Here is a 27731-nt window from a genome sequence, read left to right on the forward strand (position 1 = left end):
TCTTCTTTCTTCTATTTACTTTCTTCTTGGGTATGGTCTGTACAAGACAATATATTTCTTGACACATCAACAAGTTTGAGTTTTTATTGATAAAAATAAGCCTCAGATAAAGTTTAAAAACCTGACAAACTTTGACACACTGTTACTGGTAGGCAAAATGCATTGCATGTGTTGTAAAAAGGTAGGGATCAGACGTGATCCCTGTGATCCAAGGCAGTACAACTTTGATGATGCTCTAGTCATATTAAAGGAAAATCATTTAGGTAGCTTGTATATCCAGGATATTACACTTTGAAATTTTCTTGTAATGAAATTTTCAACTTCCTTATCTCAGCCAAAGATGTTCTTGCTAGCTGAAGTCTGATTCTTGTAGAAAGATTTGACGTTTGGTGTAAAATTAAATCTATCACCTTTTCTCAACACCCAACAGGATGATAGTACTCCAAAGATGCATTCATTTCTTCTGTATTTATTAGCTCACGTCTGTTAGTATTTTTTCTTGTCCTTATTATGTGATGCTCACTGGAGTCTAAGATGTTTTCTACTGAGGCTCTGTATAAGATGATACTACTGTCTTTCATGTGAATTTAGCAGTGGTGTTGTATTTGATTTTCCCCAAAGACTTTACTTCTAGAAACAGAACAAAGTGAACACACTCGAAGTTGGAAACAGTTCTTGTTTGCTTCATGTCTAAAGCATTTTGCAGCCACTAGTGTGGGTCAAACATATTTATTCTTTAGTCTTGGTCTTGGTTGAATTCCATCTCTTTTTGGCCCATGCCAATTTTAGCATTTTAGAATTTAGCATTACGCCTTTACATCAAGGAAGTATGAAGGAGGTTGTTTTTATCAATGTCTGAAAACAGTGAATGCGGGATGAGAAGGGCACGCTTGCGAGCATCACTTTTACAACTTTGTTTTCAATTTGTAAAGAATAATTTTGGAGGTTTTTTCATCATTTATTCAGCTAAACAAAATGGAGGAAGGAATGACTATTAACTGAATAAAGATTTGAGATACATTAGAAACAGGAGTAAGGGTTGAATTTATTGCAGATTTTTTATCTGTAGAAGAACTATGTTAAAAACTATCATAAAGAAGCTTCATAGAGATCTGAAGAATAATAAAAGCAATAAATCATCATGGCAATGCATATTCTAATTACATATTTAAGAATGTATGCTCCTTATGTTGTGGTTAAGACTTTGATATCAAGTTGATCTGTTCTGTGTTATGGTGGGGGTTGGATGCTGGTTGGATCCCTATAGAAACTTACTTTTTGCACAGTCTAATAGTTACAGGACAAGGGAAAAGGTTTCAAACTAAAAGAGGGGAGATGTAAATTAGATGCTACGTGAAAAATTTTTACCTGGGGAATTGTGAGGTGCTGGCACACCTGCCCAGAGAAGCTGTGGATGCCCCATCCCTGGAGGAATTCAAGGCTGGGTTGGATGGGCCCTGGGCAGCTTCCAGTGGGAAGCAGCCCTGCCCATGGCAGAGGGTTAGAACTGGATGAGCTTTAAGGCCTCTTACAACCCAAGTCATTCCATACCATATGTCTTGCAGAGGAGAGAGTGTGCAGCTACTGGGCTTCCATACTTGTCTCTCAGCTACTCCCTTCTCTTCAAGGCAAGTCTGGCAGATGTGGTGGAAGCAGACATTTATCCTTTGGAGCTATTATGCTGCTGCTTTCTTGTGAGTCCTTCCAGATTTGGGATGTGTGATCCAGAGGATACAAGATGATATTCCAATATGTGTCATAAATAATAGTTACATCTTTCAGTCCTCCTCTTATTTTTAGAACCAAAGTCAAGCTAAACAGCATGGAAGGCTCTGAAAAGCTACATACACTACTTCTGTTCTTCTCAGCACCAGTGAGCATACTGTAAGTCTGATGAGTGACCACAGGCTGAATGACACAGGAGAATTCCCCTAGGAGGCTGTGTTTTTGCTGCCCGAGTACTTTATCCCTCCACAGCACCATCCCCAGGTTCCTTTTCTTAGTGCAGTTTCTTTGTGGTAACTCAGACATGCTGGCAGCTTTCCTGCTGAGTAAAAGCTGCAGGCTGCTTCTCCTGAATTACCCTTCATGCTGGACAATTACCAGGGCTTTGGGCCTCAACAGTTTTATAGCATAGGAAATCTTCAGGGCCAAGTTTTTGTGAAGTATCCTGACCTTTTAGAGGACTCTCCATTGGGAAAACTTGGAGAGACTCAGAAAAAAGACAAAATTTAGTGTACAAAGTGGGGAATAAGGCACGTGGCAGGGAGACAGAAAGTGATTCTGGGAAGAGGAATTTCACCGGATCTGGTGTTACATGAGCAGAATGGGGGCTGACTGGTCCTGCATACCAAACATTTCACACTGGGGAGCTTGCACCAGATGTCCCAGAAGCCAATAGTCTCTCTGGCTTAAGTGGAAGTGTACTGGAGGCAGCCTGGTTTGTACAGTTCCCAGGCCAGGCTGTTGCAGTTCAGACACGGTTTGGATAAACATCTGGGAATACATTTTCTTCTTTGGTGAAAACTTGAAATGCCTCAGTGTTTGACTGGGCAGTGCAGTTCCTTGCCTCTGAACTTATTATGAATCCTAAGTACTTCAGACAGGAAGAAGGGAACCTGGCTGCAAGAGCACAGGGCCATGTTCACAGTCTGGAGGAGAACAAAAAACCAAAGAAGCATTTTGTTAATTTGGCTTATTGCAGTCAGGACAGTTCTTGCTGTGGAGCAGCTCACCTTGGAAAGCTGTGTTTTTCTTGCCTGTGATTATCTTTGATACTCATTTGAGGTTTTGGTGGTTTCCTTCCATAGAAGTTCTGTTTACTCACTCCAAGGATATTCGGAGCTCTTAGCTACAGTGCCTGAAGCTAAAACAGTGTCCGAATGGCAGCAGTTAGTATATACTGAGCTCTTTTGCTTGAAATCCAGTGTTTGGCACACTACAAGACCTGGAGCAACTTCCAGACTGATCATCTGGTGCTAGCAACTATATGAATAGGGTAGGTTCAGGACTAAGAAATTGTGGTTAATTAGTCTCCTACCAGGAGTATCTGGTAAATGCTTCCTGTTGATTGGCAATAAGCACTAGAATTTGAAGGTGAAATCATTAGAAGGTAGAGAATATCAGAGTCAGAAAATGCCTTTGTTCTGGTTTTATTTGGTGCAGGGTTGGGGGAGGATTGGAATTGTTTCCACTGGACTCAAGGAAATAGATAACAGAGCTGTTGTTAATTGGTTCTTCTGCTGCCTCCTCTGTGTAGGGAAAAGTAGGCTATCTCCAGAGCTGTGCCTACCTGGCAGAAAACTAATGTGCAGTTGCTGCAGATGTATATTCCCATGGATGATTTTGAACCTAAACCAAAAGAATGTGATGTGATTTTCACATAATTGCTTGATGAATCAGGGGCAGAATTAGGAAGAGTACTCGTGAATCCTGATTCTCAGGTACTGGCATTGCACACTATGAAAAAGTCTTTTAAATATATATTGCTCTTTAGAAGAAAGAACCAAAGCCAGCTAGCTATTGCAGTACTTGAGGTGCAGAGACTGTCCTCATTCCTGGATTTGTCCTCTCCCTTGTTTCTCCTCTGTTCTTAAAAGATTCTTGGTTTTCATTTCTATCTCCTCCTTTTGTTTGTTTTCCTTCCATTTCTTTCCTTTACAAGTATTGAATGTCTCCTCTGGGAGTAAGCCTAGCCACATGTGCGTGCAATGGTGGTTTATTTTTATTGGAATCATTGCCTGTGACTGTTCTTCATTACTGTAGGAAGAACTTCACTAACAAACTGCTCCAAACCTTTTTTCTTTTTCTTTTTTCTTTTTTTGGAGAAAACTCCTGGTTTGTACATAGCTACTGAGAGTATCTACTGCCATTGTTAAGTAAGATACTGGGAGCTTAGAGCTTGGATTTTATGCTGCCTCCTGATCTTCCTGTCATGTCCAGTATTGCAAAGCAGAATTTCAACTTCTCTCAGCTTTCTTGCAGTTGTCTCTTTTAGACAACTTTTTAACCTTCAGTCCATCTCTCTGCTACTGAAGAACTTAATTGGCTTCTGCTTATGGATGAAATTGGTTTTGTGCACCTAGTGCAGTCACTGACTATGCTGAAGTTATGGCTTCTTATGGTAAAGGCTACAGCCAAAACAATGCCAGTTAAGGACTGCCTGGAGTAGGATGGCTGATCCAGAAAAGACGAATCCAGTCTTGTCTTGACACTGATTAAGTAATATGCAGCCCTATCTCCATCCTTTTATTTCTAGTTATCACACATTTCTGTGCCACCATGGGCAACACCACAATCTCCTGCAGTGTTCACTTCTCTTGAAGGTACCTCTTTAAGATTAACCTGTGGCATAAATAATAAAATGATTGGTGGTTAAATTAGAAGCTAAAGCTTGCCAGAAATATGTTGGAGCTTTGAGATTGAAGAAGCCCAATTGATTGTACCTAACAAGTACAACAACGTAAAATCTGTGATCATTAATTAACTGCTCCTGAGGTCAGAGTGGAACAGTGAGGAAAGAGAGCTAATTTGCCTATGGTTACCCAAAGAACACAAGACCTTTCCCTGAAAGTTAACAGTCAGACAAAGCAAACAGGCAAGAAGTGATTTGTCTGAAGTTTGGCTAACATTGCATAGATTTCTAGAGATTTGTTTCAAATATTTTGGGATATCAGTTTCCCACTAGCAGTTACAGTAAAAGTAATCTTGATAAATTTTGGTGAGATTTAATCTCTGTTTTACCTTCGTTAAAATAAGTGTTGTGCTGCTTTTTCAGTTTTGAGATTTCTTTGAGTTCTTCATCCAGTGCTGAATCCATTTCACGTTTTCCATCAGGCTTATGAAGGCTTTCCTTTTACAAACTTTCTTACTCAAATCATTGACCACTGTAGCTATTTCCCCTTCAAAACTGTCTTAAAGGCACCTATGTTTCTGCCTTCCTACCCCTTCTGCCCTTCTTAAGATGAGAGCCAAGTGCTACTTGACTCTGCAGTCTTAGCAATGTTTTTCAATATGTGGAATTTCTGTGCATTGCTTTGAAGGAAAACACAGATGTGCTGTTATGTTTTTGGAGCTTAGACAACGGCGGGATGGTCAACTACGCTTTGTTCATCTTGCAGTTGTTTCCAGATGTGTGCTAACAGACATTTTCAGGATGTACACACAAATTACCTACTTTTCTATGGTAATAGGTTTGGATTTATGGAATGCCTCTTATAAAGCGTCTCTTGCTGCCATTGCTGCTTTTCTATAAAATAGTAGAAAGGAAACTCATTCTTAAATGGTTTCCTCTGGACAGGATTTTCTTGTGGGGGAGGGAGAGATACAATCCATTTAAGTTGCTCCATAAAGAGTTTTATTGAGTTGTGGCCCATTAAACTGGACTTGATGAAAACCTTTCCAAACAACTGGACTTCAGGGAGCCACAACTCCGAAGTGCTGTGCATAGCACAAATGAAATGATGCTTTCATGAGAAATCATTTTGATCCAAACTGTGGTGGTTTTTTTGTTTTTTTTTTTAATGTGTACAAAAGTTGTAGGGACTACTTGGCTATTTCTTGCACTGAGGCATGTTCGTAATCCAATCTTTCATCATTTGTTCTCATGCTCAGGGCATCTTAACCTTTCCCTGTTTTCAGTTCACTGATATTGTTTTTACCAGGCTGTTTTTACCAGGCAGAAGGTATGTGTGGAAGCTAGATGGTTAGGAGGATTGCAGGATAACTGTGTGTATTTCCCTCAACCTATTTTCCTTCTTTATTCCCAGCCTGTGGCCTTTTCTACAGAAAAGGAAAGCACCCCAGAAGAAGCCTCCTGCTGGGGCACAGTGTGAAGGTGTGGGTGGTACTGCTGGGATGTCTGAGCTTCACCTGCATGCAAGAAGAGAAGGCCCGTGCTTAGAGAGTTTGTCCATGCAAGAAGATTTAGAGGGAGATATGGAAGCAATTATCCCCTGGTTCATAAGAAACAATAAGTCCCTGATAAAGTCTAACTGATGATTTGTCTGTGAGGGCAGTGTGCTTCGGGAAGGTCTTACTCAGATCTTTGCACTGATATATGCTCTACAATCTTTAAGAATGTATTTATTTTCTTAAGCTCAATTTACCCAAAAGAATATGGGGAATATTTTTTTCCCCACTGTTGTAAAGCCTTTTGAAAATCTTCTCATTAATTACTGTACACAATCAAAATCTCATTATCCCCAAAATCATTTGTGATAATGGAGGAAAATGATAAATTGTTTCAGGATATATGCTACAGCATGAGAACATCAATGGGGGATAACTGAGCTACTTTGAAATTGAGTCACTTTTTGGTTTTGTGACAGGGAACAATTCTGTCCCAAGGGAACTCATATGTTGTTACAGGACTGAGGTCTCAAGGAGCTCCAGGGCCTTGCAAGCCTGACTAGGGTTTAGTGAAGCCTAGTAGAAAACAGAACTCCTACCTTGTATAAGACCATGGCCCTCAAGGACATTTCTGTGCAGAGAGGGAGCAGGGAACAGCTGCTATGTGAAGCCTGGATGCTGCTATAGAGCTAGTGCCTGGAGGGAGCCCTTGACTCCTCCGGCAATGTTCAGGGAAGGCTGGAGGCAAAGAAAACAGTGAAATGAAATGAGAACAGGCCTGGGAACTGGGCCACAATTGCTGCTCAAAAGCAGATGATCTACAGAATAAGGACCACTGCTTTTATTTCTAGCATAGATCAAATTCCTTCACAGAGGGCCCAGGAAGAACCAACAGAGAGGAGAGGAAAAACAGTTCTGAAGTCTGCTGGGATATCTGATGCAAAATCAACTTTGTTGTTTTCCTAACATGCTTTTTCCTGGGCTCTGTTGCAGCTGAAAAAACAACCCTTGTAATCTACAATAAGAAGGGAAATTCTAGCAGGAAGATTGTCCACCCAGACATTTTGGCACAATTAAAGGAAAGATTTGTTTAGCTTAGCACTGATTTTATTAGCATGCAAGTCTAACTGAACCTGTAGAAGTAGTCTTTCCTTGTTGAATGATAGCGTTGGTGATGTAGGTTTCCTTCATGTATCTCAGCTATGCTTTTCTGTTCTTCTGCAATCTAACTTGTGTTTTCCTGAAATGCTCTGTTAGCAGTGACAAAAATAGAAATTAGCAAAAAATTCCAGCAAGCTGGTGTTGTTTTGCTAAGGAAAGGACAAGTATAGTATAGAGTATGAGAAAGTACAAGCCTTTTCCACAGATCTGTTATTTGGTTATTTGTCTTGTATCTGAGTTCCAAAGTATCTGCTGTTGGTGTCATTCTGTTATTCATTGCCATCATCAGTGCAGAAATAAGTATTTTCACTTTCTCCAGGAGTACAAAAGATGAGATAAAGTAAATCCAGCAGAGAAGGATATCTAAGGAAAAAAATAAAAATAGAAGAATCTGACATACTTTAAAACAAGCTTTGTGTGGTTTCACTAGTGTTTCTCAATCATTGCTGGGAACCTATTCCTTGTAGTATCAATATGGAGAAAAAGGTGTATGTCTTCCCAGTGTAAACAGAAATGGCATTAATGTTAATACAACTGATTTTATCATACGTTTCATTAAAATTTCAGAAGTCCATTACTTCTGTTAAAAATCATTAGTTTTCCGTGATAAAATCTTGCTTTTTTTCTTACCATATGAGAGCTCATAGCCCAGTTAAAATCATGATCTTTTTTTTACCACTTAGTTTATCTTCGTGGCATTTTGATAACTAATTTGATATATGATCCTGTTCTCTTCATCATCTTTTCTTTTTTTCTTTTCTGGCATGGCACTGGCTTGATTTCTGGTTATTGGACTACTTCAGAAAGTCCATCCAGTATATTTTTCTAATTCATTGCTTTCTCTGCTATGGACAGGAGATGTTGTCCCAGTAATTAGTATTTTCTGCTGGACTTCTGCAGTCAGTTTCTATGATTCATCGCTTTCATAAAGCTTCCATAAACTGTATTAATAAAAAAGCTTTCCCTAATTAAAAAACAAACCCTAATGTATATTTTTCTGCTGTCATCATCAATTCCCTCTAAGCCTTTTGTTTCTCAACTGCTCTGCCTGTCTCCCATTTATCTTCCTTTATCTAATCTAATGACATCTTTCCAGTTTCTATTCACTTTTCATCAAGGCGATATATTTTCTCTTCCAATAATACCTTTGTGCTCTTAACATGCTTCATGACAGAAATCATTTTTCAGTTATTTAATGTTTATTCTACATTGTTCTCAAATAATAAATAATTATTACAAACCTCATGATGGGAGAAAGGCAATGCTAGAGGGAAATGAAAGAAAACTAGGAGGTTTGACCATTTTGTAAAGTTAGAACTTTGAAAAATTTAAAATAGCTTGGATTTCCTAAACCTCTCATCCATCTCTATCATTCTCACTTTAGCAGGAGAGCTGCACAAGAATAGCGGCATCTGCTACTTACAGTCCATTCCAGAAGCTCATGGATAGCCCAAATCAGAAAGACCTTTTCAACATTTTCCTATGTCTATTTTATATTAATTTCACCATTTAAAAAGTTGCTTCAGTCTGGTAACTTATGTAGTTTACTGTTTACTACCACTGTTTGCTTAGCTCATATTGTGTGCTGCTTTTGGTGAAACTGACTGCAAAAAAAAAAAAGCAATTCTTGGTAATAAAAAAATAATGAAGATTATACTGATGAACAATAAATGAAAATTACCATAGATGTGTCCATAGGAAAAAATTTCTGTTGTGGACAGGATTTTGTCTTTGATTCCTAGATTAAGTAGTACTTATCAGAAGAGATGTGTTTGACTTGTCTGTGTAGGAGACAAAGCAGTAAATTCCTTCACGTGTATCGTGAGCGTTTATAGAATTGTATATTTCATTATCTTCCAGAATTGAAAAGGAAATCCTTCCTTATGTTGCAGCAAAAGTGTTGTTTCTAAGTCTGGGAAAGTATGTCTGCGGAAACAGTTTACTGTCACAGCATACTCTACAGCAAATCTCCTTACAAAGAATTTATTTTCATACTCAGGTTCAGGTAATACAAATAAAAACCTCCAGATTTTGCTCAGAGCTGATTTAGAATCGGAGCAAGACATATGGTTAAATATATGTCAGTTTTAAAAATGCTTCTGAAATATCCTGGAAGCCTCCCTGTGTTCTCTCCATCTTCAACTGGTTGCTTGGATTCTTAGGGAGAGCAGATGCTCAACAGAAGATAGGGATGGGAAGACTTTAAATAATAAATACTATACTTGAAATCCATCAGGTTTTCTTCTTTAATTGACTGCTAAGATCCTTAGTTGCATGTAGACCTTCAATTGTTAGCCTATAGTCTTCCAACTCTGTCAGTTCTCTCAGCAAAGATGAATTGGTAGGGCTTTTGTGCTTCTCAGTCTGCACGTAGCACTTGATAGGTTATGGAGCACATCACAGGCACTGCTTCTTATCCCTTTCATAAATATTTTAGTCTGAATCCTGAAAACAAAGGGCATTTTTATTTTTTTTAGCTTGCCTCTTTGAATTGAAGGCCGTTCCAGAATCTTACTTTACTTATGGTTATAAACTTTTAAGTTTCCATCCAAAATGTATTTGCGGCTACACGTTTGTTCATGTGCCAGTGTTGTCTTTCAGTCTGAGAAGTCTCTCCTCTTTCCTTCCTGCTCTGTTCCCTCATGTCCTCATCTTCGTTGCTCACACAGGCAGCAGACAGCCACCTTTTTGGCAGGATTCACTGAGCTCACAACCTTTCCATACGTGCCTTCCCCTCAGCAGCATGTGGCTCACCTCTTGCAGTTTGAGTTCCCGAGTGACTTGTGCCTGTACCTCATATTCCAGAGTAAAGCTTGCGAGTGACTTGTAGCACGTGCCAGAGCACTGTGCAGTTGGGATTGCTGTTGTCCTGGCTATGCTATGGGGTGGGTTAGTAGTCTTGCAAAGTACCAATATAGCTAAGAAGTGTCTTCATTGACTGTTTTTTTTCCTTTGTCTTACAGTTTCTGTGCATGTTTTCATTTTCTTTGTCGTTAATTACCATCTAGAAATCTTTTATTATTCTTCCCTTCAACATTTCTTCTAATGCCCTTTCATGGTGCTGATTCAGATCACAGACCTCAACTCACAGGTTTACATTTTTTTTCCCCTCTCCCATTGGAGGTTTATGTTTGCAGCTTCTCAGTTACATTGCATCATTTTCAGTTTCACAGACAAACATGGGCTATCAGAACTCAGTGTACATCCTGATCTTTAAAACCTTTTTTTTTCCAGTAGAGTTTATCTGTTTCCTCTTGAATGTGGTGGGCTCCTGGGATTTTCTTTCCAGGCAGTTGTTTCTGCATAGGTTTGTTTCCCCATCACTCTTGCCTTTCCTGTTTTTCAGCTTCCTTTTGGTTGTTGAAGACTCTGTAATACTTCACTAAAAACTCTGTAATACTTCACTAATTTCTAGAAGATGACTAATCAGCATCCCAATCTCATTTGATTATAACTCATTTTAATTTCCTTTTTGATACTGTTAATTTTCTTTCCAAGGTCATCATTACCATGATTTTTGACAATCCATATTGTGACATCTCTTTTGATCTGCATTTCCTTCTGTGTTTTCTAAGATCCTTGAAGATGCTTAAGAATCTATTCTTTGTTGGCCTTTCCATCCTGAGAATGGTTTACAGTGACTTTTATAGTTTGTTTTTTTTTTGTCAGAAAACCAATGTAAATATGTATTTCCTTTTTTTCAGTTTATGTTAATGCAGACTGTGGAGTTACAAAAAAGTAATAATCTGTGTATCTGGTTGTGAAGTATACAATTGTACTTTAATGGTTATTTTTCCAAGTAAATAATCATTCAAAATAAACATTGCCTTTGAATATCATGAGCTAGTTCTGTTTCACTAAAAAGAAAGCTAATGCTGATCCTCAGAGGTAATTGGAGCAGCTTCTCAGAGGGGCCCTGTGATGTGCTGCTGAAAGGACATGATTTATTATGTTTTTTCATTGCTATACTTAGTTATATGCATATTGTAACTACATAAAAATGCAGTAACAGAATGTACGTAGGATTATTTGAATGTCTATCCATTTGCACGTACAACTGTGCCTAGTGCACATTCATATGTAGGTTAGTACTTATGTGCAGAGCCCTGTGCAGAATGCCAAACATCTGACCTTAGACATCATGTTTGTAACTGTTTCGCTTCAGGCCTATCTGATTAAACATCCAGCTGTTGTGGGAGACTGTAGCTGAGTGTTTGCACAGTTTTTCCACCCCGTGCTCTCCCTTGCATTCTCAGAGACCAGCAGTTTTGGCCCTGCAGGCGTGCTAAGCACCAGAAGGCACTATGCTGTCTGTCTCCCTGGTAGATAGTCCGCGCTTTCCTGTGAGGGAGCAGAGCTGTCTGGGAATTGTGATGGAAAGGAGTTCTGGTTCTGTCAAGGTGCATCACAGATGTGCGATGGGACATGCTTCTCCTTCTAGAAGTGTGTTGCAGTAAGAATAATAATAAACATGTAAGAGGGAAAAGTGCTAGCACTGCAGTTTTCCTACTTGGCATGGTTCACAAAGGTTGTATCACATCCTGGGATGGTTTTGCTAGCTTCATAAGGAAAACATTGACGTTTGGGCTAGTCCTGAGTTCTCTGGCTATATTTATGGTCTTCGTGTGCCTCCCTTTATTTTTTTAACTATCCGAAGAAGAAAGGAAGACTGTCTTTGGTTTAAATTATAAAACCATAAAACCATTACCTTGCTGTGGGCACACACGTGGCTCGTAATGCTTATGTTTAAAGACCAGGTGTGAGGACTTTGTTTCTTCATCCTGTGTCACAGTTGGATGAGACAGACATGGCCATGCTGAGATTTCTTGTGATTCTGCAGACAAAAAATTCAAATAAAACCTGCCTACTATACAGATGTCCTTAACATTTAAAATAGCACATGCCTTCATCCTGCACCAGAATTTGCTGCCAAAACACTTATTACATTAAGTATACTTCAAGGCCTAAAATTCTGATGCTTGTTACTGTTAATCTTGCACTTAGCAATAAATATTCCAGATCTACATATCTATAAAGTGGTTTGATACTGTCTGACTTTTTAGGGAAACATTAATAGCTCGGGTGAGTGTGAACTTCCTCATTTTTCTGTAGCTTCTATTAAGTTTTTATAAAATGGTGTTTGCTGTTTCCTGCTGATAACAGAACCACAGAATTGTAGGGGTTGGAAGGGACCTCTAGAGATCATTTAGTCCATCCATCATTTATATATCTCCTAGCAAAATTTGTATGCAGTGATCTTTACCCGTTCTTGAGTGTTTGCTGAAATTAGGGCATGACCTTTGGAAATAATGGAGGCTTTTTATACCGTTTGAAATCAGCAGGAGCTATTGGTGCTCCACACCTCTAAAAATAAGATCATTGTTGTCTGTAGTTCTATGAAATCTGGATTTGAATGCATCTGTTAGAGATTGCATATCTTGGGCTGATGTGGTGTAGTGTCCTATCTGAGGAGGCTTCAGAGATGTAAACACTGAGAAGTGTGCTGCTTTTAAAATACTGTACAGGGAAGGCCATGCTGCTGAGGTTGAATGAAAGCAATACACTTAAGCAAAGGTAATACACAGACCTGCTAGATTTCCTGACCAGTTAAGACATGGGCTCTGTGCACAGATCTCTGGAAGGGATCAAGGCATGCTATGTGGGAGCAACTGGGCAGCAGAGTGCCCTCAGGCAGACAGGCTCTTATGACCAGCATGCTGGCAGAGCAGGTCTTCAGTTCCTGAGTTATGTGGGTATCACTAGTCTGGTGTTTGTGCTGATTGTGCTCTAGCTGGGAGTTATTAACTCTATCAGGTAGGTGATAGAATGGAGGTTATTTTCTGATAAGTTTGGATAGAGCAGCCCTTGGCTATCAGCAAAAATCAAACATAGAAACAGTAAAGCCAAGCATGTTTGGGTGATTTTGGCTGGCACTGTGGATTTCACATCACAGCCTTATTAACATGTCCTCTTCTGTGTGTCCAGAGCTTTGCTGCAGTTCATCCTCAGCAGTGGATGGTTCCTCATAGTGGAAAGAGAAAGTTTGGCGTATTTCTGACCTGACCAGTGTACCTGAATGCCAAGCTAAACACAATTGCCCTATGAAGCCTCAGGGAATTTCAGATCACGTTTTGAAATTCCAAGGACAAGATTCTTGAATAAAATTCTACTTAGTTATGGCACTTTTTTCAAAAGAGGACATCCAGATCGCTGCAATGCTGGGTCACCTTCATGTGACCTGCTGGGGCAGCAGAAAAATGGTGGAATTGTTGGAGGAGACAAGAACGCACAGCAGTAAATTGTTAATGGCAGTTAAAATTACACTGCATACTGGTATTTTACCATTTTGCTCAAAATTGTCTCTTGCCTGAACCAACAGGAATGATTAGACTTAGCAGAGTGACAATGAGGCAAGCAAAATATTCAGGTTTACATTCAATTTTTTATTATATCTGTGAATCCTTTTAAAATTGCAGCATAATCTCTACATTCTCATGAGAAGAACTCAACTACTTAGAAGTGACAGGTTTAAATCAATAGTGACTTTATTTCTGTTGTCTGCTTTACTCTTCTGGAAATTAAATCTTGTGAGATTGTCCTACAGATTTGATCAGTAGAACTCTGATCAGTATGTGATGGAGGCATGTACTTACATATTGTTTGTTTTGCAGATCCTCGTTGCAAAATCCCCTGTTGCTCCATTTTCCACATTTTTCTACACCATTGAGAAATCAGGCTTGGTTCTTCAAGGTAAGACTGATTATCTTGCTTTTACTATTAGTGTTTTAAGTAGGCTGAAGGCAGATAAAAGTGACAGTTGTTGAAATGGTATATTTTCTCAGTCTAGTTGAAAAGGGAAGTCTTCTGCTGCTTTCACTGTCTTGAATTAGTTGTTGCATGTTTAATGTGAATGCTACATGGTCCTAAAAGGACGTGGGTGTCCAATCTTTTGGTTTGCCTGGATTGCATTGAGTTGAAGAGGAATTGTCATGGGCTGCATATAAAATATATAATATAGTCAATGTATATAAGTAACAAAACTTTTAAATATATATATTTTAATTAAAACAAAAAAGTGAGCAACAGAAATGTTTGAACTAGTTAGATATTTGACCTTGTTTTTTGAGAAACTAATACATCAGTGTCCAGTTCAATGGCAGTGGTTGGAATTCTTAGTGAGTTCTCAAGGTACTTGTCAGAAATTTTTAATGAAATTTTAATCCTTCTGTGCTCCATCCTTGAAAATATTTGTTTACAAATGTGCACACTGCCAAAAAGCGATGACCTGATAAGGTGTGACTGTGAAGCCACAGATATTTTTTTTTATGTTGAGAGGTCATATAAAGGTCTAGTGAAGACACGTGGTAACATCTTTTCAGTTGAATATCTGGTTGCAACTCTGTATATTCTGTTGGAAAATTTGTAGCTGATGTATTTATGCCAACTGAAAATGGAGTTCCAAATACACACAAAAAAAATTGATTTTTTTCAGCAATGATGAACCTGTTCTCAAATTCCTTTCTCAAAACGGAAAGCGCAGCTGCATATTTTTCACTCTTCACAGGATTTTGTTTTGCCAATGTATCAAAATGCTTAAAAAATATTTGCTGTAACTTGAGTTAGCATTGCAGTTCCTGTGTCCTGGTTTCAGCCCGGGTGGTGCTGATTATACATCAGTGTTTGGTTGTTGTGAGCAATGGGTGTGTACCCAGGGCTGGGCTGAGCCACTCAGTGGGGCAAAGCCACTGCCATGGTGGTGTGGTGTGGGGAACAGCCAGGGATAGGCTGTGCTGGGCCAGGTTGGACATAGCTGCTCTAGGATGTGAGTACTGTACTGAAAAGCTGGATACTAATACTGTGATGACAAGAAACCAGAGTTCTTTGTGGCCATCTCCTAAAATATGTATTTTAAAGCTATAGTGAAAGAGGAAAATGCAGGCCTTCATTTCTTTTCTCTATTTATCCCAATAAATCTTGAATGTACCTACTTTTTGACAGAGGTTCATAGACAAGCTTTGCTGAGTTGCTCTCTGATGATGTGCTCCTGATTGCTGCATCAGTTAAGCAGATCATGTAAAACTAGTTAGTACCTGTCAATTTTTGTTTGGAGGATACGCTCTGATATGCAGTTATGGTGTTAAGAAGAAAGTATATTGCTGTTTCTCAGGTTCCGGTGATTAAGAATCACTGATCCTATAAAGCACCACGAACCTGTAGTGTGTGTGAACAGTTCTCTTCTTTTGAATTGCCCATTTTCTACTTAGAAACTGTCTCTACCAGACCAACAACATAATTACATTTATTAATGACTAGATAAGCTTAGATATCTGGTGATAGATAATTTAAGAAAACAAAACAAAAGGAACAAAACTTTTTTTTCCTTCCTTTTGATACATCTACATGGTGATAATGTGAGGGTGCACTGGGTGTTTTCTAAGTCATTAGATATTATACGTGGTGTATTCTTAGATGGCATTCTGAGAATCTGATCTGCCTTAATTTGACCAGTAATTATAAACAAGCTGCAAGGTCTAGAAAGCAATTTTTATCAGTTTAAACTAAGATGGCTTGCAGAACTTGCTCTGGACGTACTTTGATTTAGGATAGGGTATAAGATATGCTACTTTTGGTCTCAAATATCTTCTGGGTTGCAAAGATGTTTCTGGTCATTATGAAAAAAAATACAATTTCCTGCTTTTTCTTCAGGCAATAATGAGGTGAAACTTCAGGAAAGAAACATTTCAGAAATGGAAATCATTTGTTCAGAGAGCATTTTTGTTTCACTTCAGTTCTGCGAGCCAAGCATATACCTTTCTAAGGGCTGAATCCTTCATTTAGAGAACAAACCTGCCTGATATTATGTAATGATGATGGAGCAAGGTTTTTTGATAAAAGTATTCTTGAAAGCACTGTATTAGGTGTATGACAATTGCTCTTCTCCCTGTTTCTGAGGTCCACATCTAAACATCATTCTTTGTTTTTTACTAGTCATTGTAGGTTTCTTTAAGTGATGAACTGTCTCTCCATTAGGCATTCTTTGTGTATTTGGAAAGCAGCTTAAAGTGATTCTTTGAGTAAGATTTTTCTTAGTTTTTCTCTCCAACACTGTTTCCATTTCAATTATTTTTTTCAAAGATGGATAGTAAGCAAGGTCATGGTTCCCTTGATAATGTGCCTGACTGTTTCATGTAACAAGTAGTGTTATATAAAGGCATCTCATGGAATTCTACAAAGCAAAAATTGCATGTTCTTTTCCCACATTTCAGAGAATGTTATTTCTACAGAGAAAAGAAATGAACAAATCACCTGAAAATGATTGTTTCAGATAAAATGATGACAGGATTTGCTACCTCTTGGGAAACAGCTATTTAGCAGAAAGTGGCACTGAACTGTCTTATACAAGAGAGGCTAGAGCTTTTACAACAGCCCTGTCAGAGGGCGTGTAGTGATAGGTCAAGGGATAATGGCTATAAACTGGAAGTGGGTAGATTTAGACTGGATATAAGGAAGGAATTATTCGCTGTAAGTGTGGTGAGACACTGGAACAGGTTGCCCAGAGTAGTTGTGGGTACACCCTCCCTGGAAGCATTCAAGGCCAAACTGGATGGGGCATTGAGCAACCTGGTCTACATGGAGGTGTCCTTGCCCATGGCAGAGGGTTTGGATCTAGATGATCTCTAAGGTCCCTTCCAACCCAAACCATTCTATGGTTCTATGAAGCTCTTGCTGCTTTCTGAAGAGAAGCTGGATTTAAGCTAAGATGTCCCTAAAGCAACTGGCCCTGGGTTTGCTGGTGAGGGAGTTGTTCCAGTGTTGCAGTCTGAAGGATATTGTACAGCATGAACAAGCAGAATCTGTCCCTGATTGCAGAGGCAGCCTTCCCTTTCAGTTTTTGTTGCTGAATTCAATTGGTGTCAGGAGGTGAGCATATTCAGGGTGTCTGATGAGAACAAGTGGATGGGTGTGGGAACTGTTGAGAAGCAGCAGCTGTCTGAAATGCCCAGCATTCTTTCTTCTTACTCAGGGGGTTCCATCCCAAGATCATTAACCAATAGGTCATAAACAAAATTGATATTGGAAAATGTGGCTGGAAGCTCCTTGCTTAGTGAGGATGAATAGGGAATGGAAGACAAAGTGAAAGTGTGATTTAACAGTTGCACAAGCAATTTCCATTACCACCTCTGAGGGATTAGGATGTGTGGAATAGGCTAAAAATGAGGAGGAGCTTTCCCCCCCCCAGCTTTTGTTCTTTGGGCCAGAGGATAATAAAACGGCAGGAGAGGCAGTGCGGCTAGTTAGGGATTTCACAGGCTGCTATTTGATGCAGTTTAAGGAGCCCTTCTGCTATTGTTGCAGTTGAAATGGGAAGCGGAACTGTTCTTCATTCGCAAAAATCTCCAGCCTCCTCAGGAAGAGGGCTGAGAGCAAAAGGCTATTAAGATGGTAATGCTGCCCCATTTGGAGGAGTGTATCAAAATCCTCTTTGTCAGTTTAAATCGCTGCTCTGTTTCCCTGGTGTCTTTGCATCTCATGGCCCCCAGTGCAAGCACAGAAGCGTTCAGAGGAGACCTAGTGAAGGAAGACCTGCTCCCCTTGTATTGTCAGAAGAAAGCTCCAGACTGCCCAAAAGTGCCACAGAGATCTTTTTTGCTTTTATAAACTTAATGTGGTCAGGGATGAAAAGAATCCAACTATTCACTCCTTCTTTTATTTTTGCTTTCAGGCTAGATAAATGAAATTTGATGATTGGAAAACAAGAGTGGCTGGTGAGAGATTTAGCAAGGAAAATCAGCTTTCAGTCTCTTCCTTTCATGGCTTCAGTATGGTCTGTGCTGTGGAGGAGGTGGAGTGCAAACCCAAAAATAGTTGTCTTTACATTGCAGTGCGATGTCATGTGCTGCCACGCTGCACAGTATGACTCTGTAATAGATCTGAATTATGATTGGAAAATCCAGTCTTAGTTTTATAAAGCTCCTTTTCTTAGAGAGGCAGAAGCCTGAAGTTTAAATACTGCAAAATACTGGAAATTTTACTGTCTGCATGTGTATTCTCTTTAAGCTGTTTCATTCCCAGCTCAGTTAAAGTGAATGATGTGATTCTATTCAGAAAAAGAATTGACAAAGAAATGCTTCAGATCTACTTGTTTAGGGCTGCAAGTCACAGGATAATTTTTGTCATTGACAGTGACAAATTCTGTTTTGGATTGGAAATGATTAGCTGGTAATTCTGTTACTGATGTGTCAGTCTGAGCGGATTTGGAGCTGATCTTGCCCAGCTGTAGCTTCAGAGAAGCCAAATATAGCACCTTCTGGGCTGGGTCAGCTGGGCTACGAGATGCGACTTGCACACACACGTGTGTCCAGATAGAAGAAATTCTCAATAGTTAATTTTAAGTGGTATTCTGAGGATGATCTTCTGATTTTGTGGCATAAATACAAGCTACAGAAGAGCCTACCTATTAGCAAATGGCAACTCAGCTGCCTGAAATAAGTCTCATTCCATGTCACCCCTGTAAATACCCTCTGTTACTGAGAGGTTGGTGTGGCAAAAGATGACAGGAAGCATTGTGGCTGCTTGCCAACTAGAGAGCTTGTTGGGACTTTCACTGCGTGCTTTTACCAAGTGACTAACGTTGCTCTTCACAGAGCAAACTCAGAAGCATTGGAAACATAAGGCAAATAATATTAGTGAGCTGCAATTTGCTTTAAAGTAATGATTTATTTTCAGCTTTGTAGGGTTTTAAAAGATGGATGGAATCAGGAGGTCATCCAAACTGACCTACATAATTCATGTTTCCTTTCCTTCAGAAACCTGATAAGTTATGTTACAGTGAAGCAGAATTGCATTTACTTTTACTTGGAGATGTCAAGAAAATTTCCTGCTTTGTATTGAAATTGTTTTCCAGTTTTAGCTATCTTGTTGCTAAATACTTGTTCCGTACTTCAGATTAGAATTTGTCTGCCTTCAGCCTTCGGCTTCTGTTCTTATTATGGCCTTCAGTGCTAAATAAAGGAGCCTGTAAATTGTTTCACTTTTTCATAAGTGTACGTGACCTCAAGATTTATCCTCCTGTGTATTTGTTTTTCCATTTGAAAGAAAGTTGTAACTATCTGCAAATTTGACCTCGGAACTTTGCTGTCTCATGCCGACTGGCTCACATCACTACCTCAAGAAAGGAAGACGACTTTGTACTGCCAAAAAGTGAAGAGTTTTACTTCTGTCTCAGCAGGAATGGATTATTAGTTAGTTGATTAATTCACTCTTTCTCCTTCCAGCCCTCTCTTCCACAGCACACACATTTGTGCGTATAACCACACTCACGTTTCCTGTGATATCTTATTAAGGAAAGTGTCTTCTCTTAAGCTGAAATGACACTTAAGCACTCTTAAGCTGATAGCACTCTGAAGAGAGTTTCTTAGGTTCTCAGTTTTACAGTGCTAAAGAGCAAGAGTTCTGGAAGCAGCTAAATCTGGGGAAACCTTGTTAAATTACATTACATTGTTTTGTTTGTCACTAATGTAATGAAAGAAGCTCATTTTGGTCTCAAAATAGCACAGTCTGGGTTTCTAGTGCTGCATGGCAAATGGTCTCCAAAGTGCTATAACTAATTTATGTGGCTGAAACAAGTGAAAAGTGCCCCATTTTATTTTGTAAAGAAATGTTTTGGAAATGAGTAGTGAGGTAGAAAGAGAATTCTGAAAGAAAGGGCAGCATTATTTGTATTGTATTGTGTGAGTCTGAACAGTGAGAGACAATGATTTACTGCATCAAAAGCTTTCATTCAGTTGAAGAACTGTAACTATAAAGTGACCTTTGTCTGGAGCAACATGGATATAATCTGTAAAATGAAGCAGGGTTGTACTTGATGTGTGAATGGATAGAAGGCAGATTAATGGGAATGAAGTTGTGCTTTGCTGTTGAGGTGGTTACAGATTTGCAGTGCCACTGGTAATTTCCGGCCCTATTGGAGGGATAGAGATGAACTGATCATTGTTAGGATCTCTGTGGGGTGGAACAGTTTTTGGTGAATTCCCCACAGGATGCTGAAAGGCTCATGCTACTTGTAACACTTTTGTAATAATGGGAGCAACAAAGCATGGTCGGTTTGGAGGCTAGCTCTGTTCTGACAGTAAGGAATGTGGAAACAATAAGACCCCCCCAGTCATTCCTATGCCACTAATCACACATACTGATGCAGCTGATGTAGCCAAAAAAGTCCAGTTAGTTCTTGGCATTCTGGAGAGTGGATCGCTAAACCTGACCCAAGAATGCTGTTCACTTGGATGACAGCATCCTCACTAGGTGGCTTTGCAGGAGTTGCTCTGCTGGTCTGCAGCTGCAATGGCAAAGCCTCTCTGCAGTAGCCCAGCTCCATGTCTGTGATGTGAAGGAATCCAGAGGAACAAAGCACAGATATTAAAAACAATGAAAAATGGTAATGAAGAGAGGTGGAGGGGTTTCTTTTTTTTTTTTTAATTGTGAAGAAAAACTTGAAGTATCTTGAGTTTAGACCCTGTAGAAACAAAACAAACCCTGTCATTTTAGGAAGTTTACATGTTTTCCTCTGCAAAGGTGGTCTTACTATCTATCTATCTGTTGTAGTAGATAAGTGGTAGTTAAGTTTCCAGCCAAACTTTTTCTTTGACAGTAACTTACATGAGGATGTTATACTGAATAAATCTAGTTTATCACAAAGTATTTTATCTCCTTATTTCTGAATATGTATCTAAAGACACTGGAAATAATAGTACAACACTCTTGCAGTGAAAGCCAAACATATGCCTAAATTATGACAACCAAAGGAATAGCATTTATTTTTTTCTTGTTTTTCTAACTGTAATCTGAAAAAAAAAGCAGTGTACCAAATCTATGTCAATCAAAACTAATTTACCTTAATACAGCATTAACAAAAAAAAAAAAAAGAGTATGAATCTCATTTGCAAAAATGCAGCCTCTGTTCAAGACTGGCCTGTAGTGTGGGCTTCCTGGGACAAAATGGTCTCACTTCAGAGAAATCATTTCCTTACTAATCTCGCAGTAATGAATTCCTGATCAAAGTGGGTTGCTCCCCTGTGATTTCAGTGCAGTGCTAAAGCAAATGGCCTCTTTTCCAAAGGCTTTTAACGTAATGAGTGGATGTGCATGTTGATCAGAGGTAGAATCTGTGATTTGTGACATTATATTGTTCTGGGAACTGAGATTTCTCATAGAAATTCAAGACTCTACTATTGATTGCCTGCTTTTGACATAGATGATGTTATGTCTTTCAAGCTACAGATTTGTGTAATAAGGACAAATGTACTTACAGTGGACTTAATGTTCTTAAGCAAACACATTCATGAGTAAGAGGCCAAGAAAATGTCTGAAGACGTGTTTTTCAGCCAGAATAAATTCAGATGTTTTTCTGTGCAACTTATGAAGGTAAGAGGCACTTAAGTGTTACTGTGACCGATTTCTTTCTCACATAGGCACAACTAGATTTCTTTTACTGTTCTCAGAGTTTGTCTCATGTCATTTTGCATTGCCACTAATGTGCTTGTTGAAGCCATCGCTACTTTCGTTCAGTCCTGTAAAATGATAGTTAATAAAAGAGAACTGCATCTAAGTGACTTAGCCTTTGTAGTGTATACAACGCTTCTTTTGCTGTGGGATTTGATGTGTTGTAAGCATACAGTTTAGTTGCTAAAGGGAACTGCTGGAAGCTGTCATACGTTGCGCTAAGGAGGGGAGAGTGGTGCAGAGATCCAGCAGTTTGCTCCAGTCTGAACCTGTACGTCCCCACAGTGCAGCACTGCGTAGACAGGCACATTTGAATAGCACTTCACAGACACGGGAAAGCTTTGCCTGAGGGGAGGCTTATTAGCACGGGGATAGCGCTTGCAAACAAGGTTCCTGCTGCTTTGGCCCCAGTGCTGTTTGTCTTTGAAACTTTCTCTGTGTTTCTAGGATTAGTACAGTAAGAACAACCTCAAGTATCTCAGCATCTGATGTGTAGACTTGCTCTGTCTTCAAAACTGGACTGACCACAAAATTTAAATGATTTTATCATGTAGGCTTCAGTCTCTCCTGATGAGATGAAAAAGGAATATATGGCACTTTAATGCAGACAGACACGTGATATGCCCTCCCAACAAACAGGTTTTTACTTCAAAAGGTTTTTCTCATTACAGTCTTTCCCTAAAATTAATAACATTGGGTGGTTTTGTAAAGTGTTTTCTGTTATACTTATTTAAATTTTAAATATCTATCAGCCATGTGTTTGTACCCCCTTTTCTCTACCTTTCAGTGTTCATAAAGGATAAAAGGCAATGATTTTGTGATCATTCCTGTAAGTGTTGCTATTTGTAAGAGGCTAATCTCCATACTGCAATCAAGCAGGGGCTGTGAGAGCATTCTGGATACCTGGTAAAAAGACAAAAAAAAAAAAAACCCTACACTACCTACATACCCATTAAAATTGACTGGGCATTAGTAACAAAGGCTTGCAAGAGACAGTACTGTACAATGGCAAGCTATAAAATATTATTTACCTACAGAATTTATTGAGTGATTAATTCAGTTTACAGTAGGTCTGAGTGTAATACTAGTTATGTGGTGTTAGTGATTGTTATAGCATTTCTCCTCGTTGTTGGTGTTGCAGTGAAGCCAAAATCTGGTCCTTTGTCATTCAGTTCTGTGAAGACCCTTGAAAAATTTGAGAGATTAAATTTGATGACTGGATTGAGTTAACCAAGGGCTAAGGAGATAAGACCTTAGGGTGTGCCTGAAGTGTAGCCAAGGCAAGTCAGAGCACACATGGCTGTGTGAGTGAAGAGGCAACACAGCAAGGTTATGCTAGGATTAACAATTTATCAAGTGATGTGTCTGAGACTGGTAAGGAGTATCTCAAATCAACGTGAGACAATCAACATGCTGAAAAGATCTTCCTCTACTTTCCACTGGATCTGACTTTATTTTGACTTCCTAGTTTTTCCTTTACAGAACCAGTGTCTTGTATTTGTCCAAAGCCCTGTGAAGGTGCACTCCCCAGAAACAGCAGCAGAGATGTGGGGAGTGACATTTCTGAAATATGAGCCGTGACAGTCCCAAGCTGTCTGTGATGGAGTGACTTCTTAGAGTGCCGTGTGCCATTCTGGAAATGGCAGCTGCAGGATACGTACTGCCAAGAGAGAGAACTTAGAATAGGTTTCTATCCTAGAAGTCTGGTGTCCCAAGTCCAAACGTTGCACTCCAGTAGATGTTCTTAGTTGTTTTGCTTAGCAGCATATAGAAAACATCACATTCTTCCCTTAGGCTGCATGCACTTCAGTCCAGAGGCATGTCAGGCTGGAATTGGGTACTGCAACTAAGTTAGTTTTCAATGAGAAATATCCTTCCTTGGACTACTTCATTCTATATTTTTGCTGAGGGCGAATTACCCAGCTATGGGTCAGCCAGACACATATGCTGTAGGTACTTGTTTGTAGACTGTATCCTGTCTGCCCTGATCATTTGCTGGGGTTCACCCAAGAGCAGCACATCCTGTTTGTTTCATTTTCTTTTGTCTGCCCTGTAGCAGCACAGGGAGAATATTCCTATATATCTTTTCTTTTCTGCTCTGCAATTGGATCAGAGTACTCATGACTGTGTTCAATAGCTGGAAGTGCTGAGGAAATCCGATTGCTGAGATCTCTTATTTTAAACTCCATATGCCAGGAAAAGTATGTGGGATCCCACCAGCTTAGCTCTGGAGGGTGCAGGATGCATCAACAGGAAAACCAAACAAAACATGAAGTGAAATTCATTTGGAAAGGGAAGGCACTCATATACCACCCATCAGCAATGTTTAAACTATTCGTATCTACACAATAGGCCTTTTATTTTCCTTGAGTTCTTCTTAATATGCAAACTATCTCAAATTGATTTTTAGAGGTGCAGCTGTCACTAAAGTCAGTGGGAGCTGTAGGTGCTTGTTACCTTTGAAAATCAAACCAGCATATTCTAACGTGACAGCGGAAGCCAAAACCACTAAATTGTGGAGTGGTTGAACTGTAACTCTTAGTCCTGTAACGTGATTCCCTGCCACCTTCATATGTGATACAGAGGAACGGCCTCATGCTGTGTACATCGGAGCCCAAAGGTGAATTGCTCTTTCTCTGCCCTTGGGCCCTCTCCTCCTGCAACATGTGGCTTGAATTTAATAGAGCTAACTTGTGTTCATCCAGAATACTTATTTCCCTGTGAAACAAGTGTGCTCCATGTTTTTCTCCACAATGGACTCTAGACAGTACTGGGGAGTGGTTGGTTCCCACGCTGACCTTGTAGCCTCCTGCCCATCATAACCACAGAGAGCTCTAGCAGCCACCTGAGGCAATGCTGGATTTTCACTTGGAAGATTTGTTGTGCCCTGGGAGAGGTTTCTAAGCAGCAGCCACAAGCCAGAGCAAGGCCAGATCTCTGCTCTATGAAACAAACTGAATTCTGCTGTCGAGTCCGAGTGTGAGGGGAGATGGGCAGCTCTCCAGCTGGGCCCAGCTGTCAGGGCTCAGCAAGGACAGTGCTCGATACTGCGGCACTCAAGGACACAGGAAACTCAGTGTACAAATGCAGTCTGCAGAGGGTGTAAATGAGCTGACCCACCTGAGGGTTGCAGCTGACGCCCTCACTTTAGTAGAGGCCAGCTTGCCTCTTTCAGCCTGTGTTCTACTGACAGATCTCTGCAGGATGGGACCATCCTGACGATGAAGCTATCTGCTCCCCAGAGCTGGTGCATCTTGCTAAGCAAAAAGTAGGTCTGAATGAAAGCGTATGTCCAGGAAACAGTATACATCATTGCCTTTGTCTTTATGGTTGCTATGTATCAGCTGACACCTGTATGTGCTTTGTGTTGGGGTAGGGCTTTGGAGCAGTTTCACAGACTGAGCAAAGGTGAGAGGGAACCTATTTTTTTATTCAAAGAATGTTTTCTTGGGTGATCCACGTAAATAGCTTCAATTTACCTGTCTGTAAATGAGTAGTAATACCTTCTGTACAGGTTTCTATGACTGTCATTAGATTAACAGCAACTCATGTCTAATATAAGCAAATGGAGCCTAATTGGGAAGTGGCTATCAGGAATTAAATACGTATATTAATCTAGCTGTTGAGAGCTAGGTGAGAGTTGCAGATGTTGCTGTGTTCAAAGTAGTTAACCAAGGTAAACTTTTGTAAGCAGTGCAGTGTATTGGGGCAGGAGAAGGCCAGAGGGTTGGGAACTGACTGGCAGCTGGTTGTGTGGAATTCTCTTTTGTCCTCCTAAATTAGGCAAAAGAAGGGGATGGTGAACCAACATTTTCTTTTCCTTTTGTCTTGACCAGAGTAGATTAGTGAGAAATCAGTCTGAGCATTTCAAGAGCTGGAGCTTAAATCTTCATGGTTTTACTTGCGTTGTTTGTCCAGAGAGGACTGCAAAGTTGTTATTAAATCTGTTCATCGATCCTTTCTACAGTATGGAGAGTGAGTGATAATTTAGTCATTTGTCCAAAATGATTACTTGTCCAAGAAAAATAAAATTTGCAGGAGCGCACAAATGATGAACCTGTGGTAAATAAGGTTTGACAGCTGTCTGTAACAGATCAAAGTATATGGAAGTCCCAAAGGTTTTTTTGTTCATAAAATAGTGGATGTGACAGGAGAAGGTCTACTGATGGTGTTGGTTTCAGGATGTGTGATCAGATGCCTGGATATTTTCAAGTACATTCCAAGTCTAAACTGTGGTCCTCTTGTGCACTTCCTAGAATAGCTGCTAAGGATTAAGTTGGTTTGCTTTCCTTCATTATTGGTTTGTTTCTACTTTTATTTTTATTTTTTTAATACTCAGAATCAATAGCTTAACTGGTTCAGTAAAAGCTATTTTAAATGGTCTTTTGTTACTGCTTGCACTCTAGATTGACATTTTTCTCAGTTCACTGGTTCTGTAACATATTTTTATAGTACCACATATTGTTAGTAAAATAAGGAGGCTTTAAAATACGGGAAGTGGAGGTAATGTTGATCTTGAAACACCAGCAATTTGAAAGGACCATTCAGAGCTTCCGTCAAAACAAAACCAAGTGGTAAGATAATGCTAACCAGGGCGGCGTGCCCAGCAGAGCATCATATTAAACGTCCACTGTTATTGTTCAGCTCAGTGTTTGTTCTTCATGTGAACAAAAGGAAGGAAGAACTCTGCTATCAGGCTGGAGAGGAAGGAGTCTTTGTTGCCCTTGGCTACCCTAACTTTAAATGTGAGGAAGCACAGGGCATTGCAGCATAACCTTTCTGCAGTATTGGACGGGAAGAATTGATAGTTTGGGAGGTTAAGGGCAGACATTCTCTTTATTTAAGAAAAAGTTTCCCTTGTGTGGTAGCCCCAAATCAGGTATGACAGTGCTAGTATTTTATTTACATCATGTTGAGTCAGAGGTTTCAAACCCTGGTTCCTCTGTTTTGCTGCTTCTCTTCTGTTCTGTTCCTCCTCTGTGTTGTTGCTCAACATCAGAACAGTAAGGGATGCCATTCCCTTATTGAGTGTGGCAGGAACCGGCTGTCCTCAATGCAAAGTTCAGTCGTGCTGCTGAAGCATCAGGAATGTATCTGCTCGAGATGAAATGAGACTGGCTTACTGTACTTTGCTGCTGCTGCTCCACCCACAGAGTTGACTGCTGAAGTGACAGAATCCCTGCCATCTCTCTCCCACTCTTTCGAGTCATGAGGCTGACATGCTCTCAGATTGAGGAAGTTTACCATGCTCACAGCCATTGTTTCAGAACTCCAGATGACTCAGACAATGATTGAGTCATCAGCTATGCTTGTGTGTACTCTTACTTTGGTTTGTCTGGTCTATGATCCACCTCTTTAAGTACCAAGGGACATTGGAAAAGTAGATTTTCACCCCACTAGAGGCAATGCTCTATTGTTAAACTGCTCGAAAAAAAATTGGGTACATATTTTGATTCTAATATAAAGGGTTTCTTCCTTGCATATGATGCTATGAAATTTCTGCAACCAGAACTAAAGAAGCTCACAAAAATTTACATTTGTCTTCCCACTCAAGGTGCACCCATGGTTTGACCTGTTAATTCAGTGGTTGCCGTGGTGCAAATAATGTTCAGAATTCCACATTTGCAGGTTTATGACAGTCTGTTTGCATAAATCCACAATCTAACTGCACTCATAACTGTTCTATGGTTAGCTCAGCTAAGGGCTTTGCTTTCTCCAGTGTGTAAGATAGGAGTTTTGGAAGACTTTTTGCAAACTTTTATAGTAGAACTACTCCACAGAACCTAATGTTGGTAGAGCATTCATAAGACTTATTGAAGTCAGATGAAGAGTAGACAGAGCAAGAATGCTAGTTAGAGAAAATCATCTTGTTTTGTTTAATGCAAGCGTTTTATGACATGTTAATTTGATAGAGTGGAAGCATGTGATAAGAGAATGTGAAATGTAAGGAATATTCTGTGAGGGGTCAAAGTATGTCAATCATATAATAAACTGATGAAGACATGAGAGTTAGGGCCAAGCTCAAATCAGATATATTTCTTGTATTGCAAATCTGGTTCAGGAGGTGATCAAATGGTATGCAAAACCATGCTTGATATAGGAAGAAATAAAATACTTAATGTTATCTTACTGGTCTTGTGGCTCTGTAAAAACCATGAAGTTCAACAGAGAAAATGGAAAGAGAACTCTAAATGTGCCGGAAAATAACATTAAGGAATAAA

The 27731-nt window shown here is 39.6% G+C and overlaps 1 protein-coding gene across 1 annotated transcript in view; it reads left to right on the top strand.

Annotated features, from left to right (window-relative positions):
• RAD51B (RAD51 paralog B) overlaps positions 1-27731 on the top strand; it is a 343434-nt gene that overhangs the window by 204982 nt on the left and 110721 nt on the right. The window contains exon 10 of the mRNA XM_065754688.1: positions 13683-13761. Coding sequence (XP_065610760.1) covers positions 13683-13761 — 79 coding nt within the window. The remainder of the gene's footprint in view (positions 1-13682; positions 13762-27731) is intronic.

This window comes from Cyrtonyx montezumae, unplaced genomic scaffold (genome assembly GCF_038088225.1).
Source record: "Cyrtonyx montezumae isolate F1298 unplaced genomic scaffold, pur_monq_1.0 scaffold_10, whole genome shotgun sequence".
NCBI lineage: Eukaryota > Metazoa > Chordata > Aves > Galliformes > Odontophoridae > Cyrtonyx > Cyrtonyx montezumae.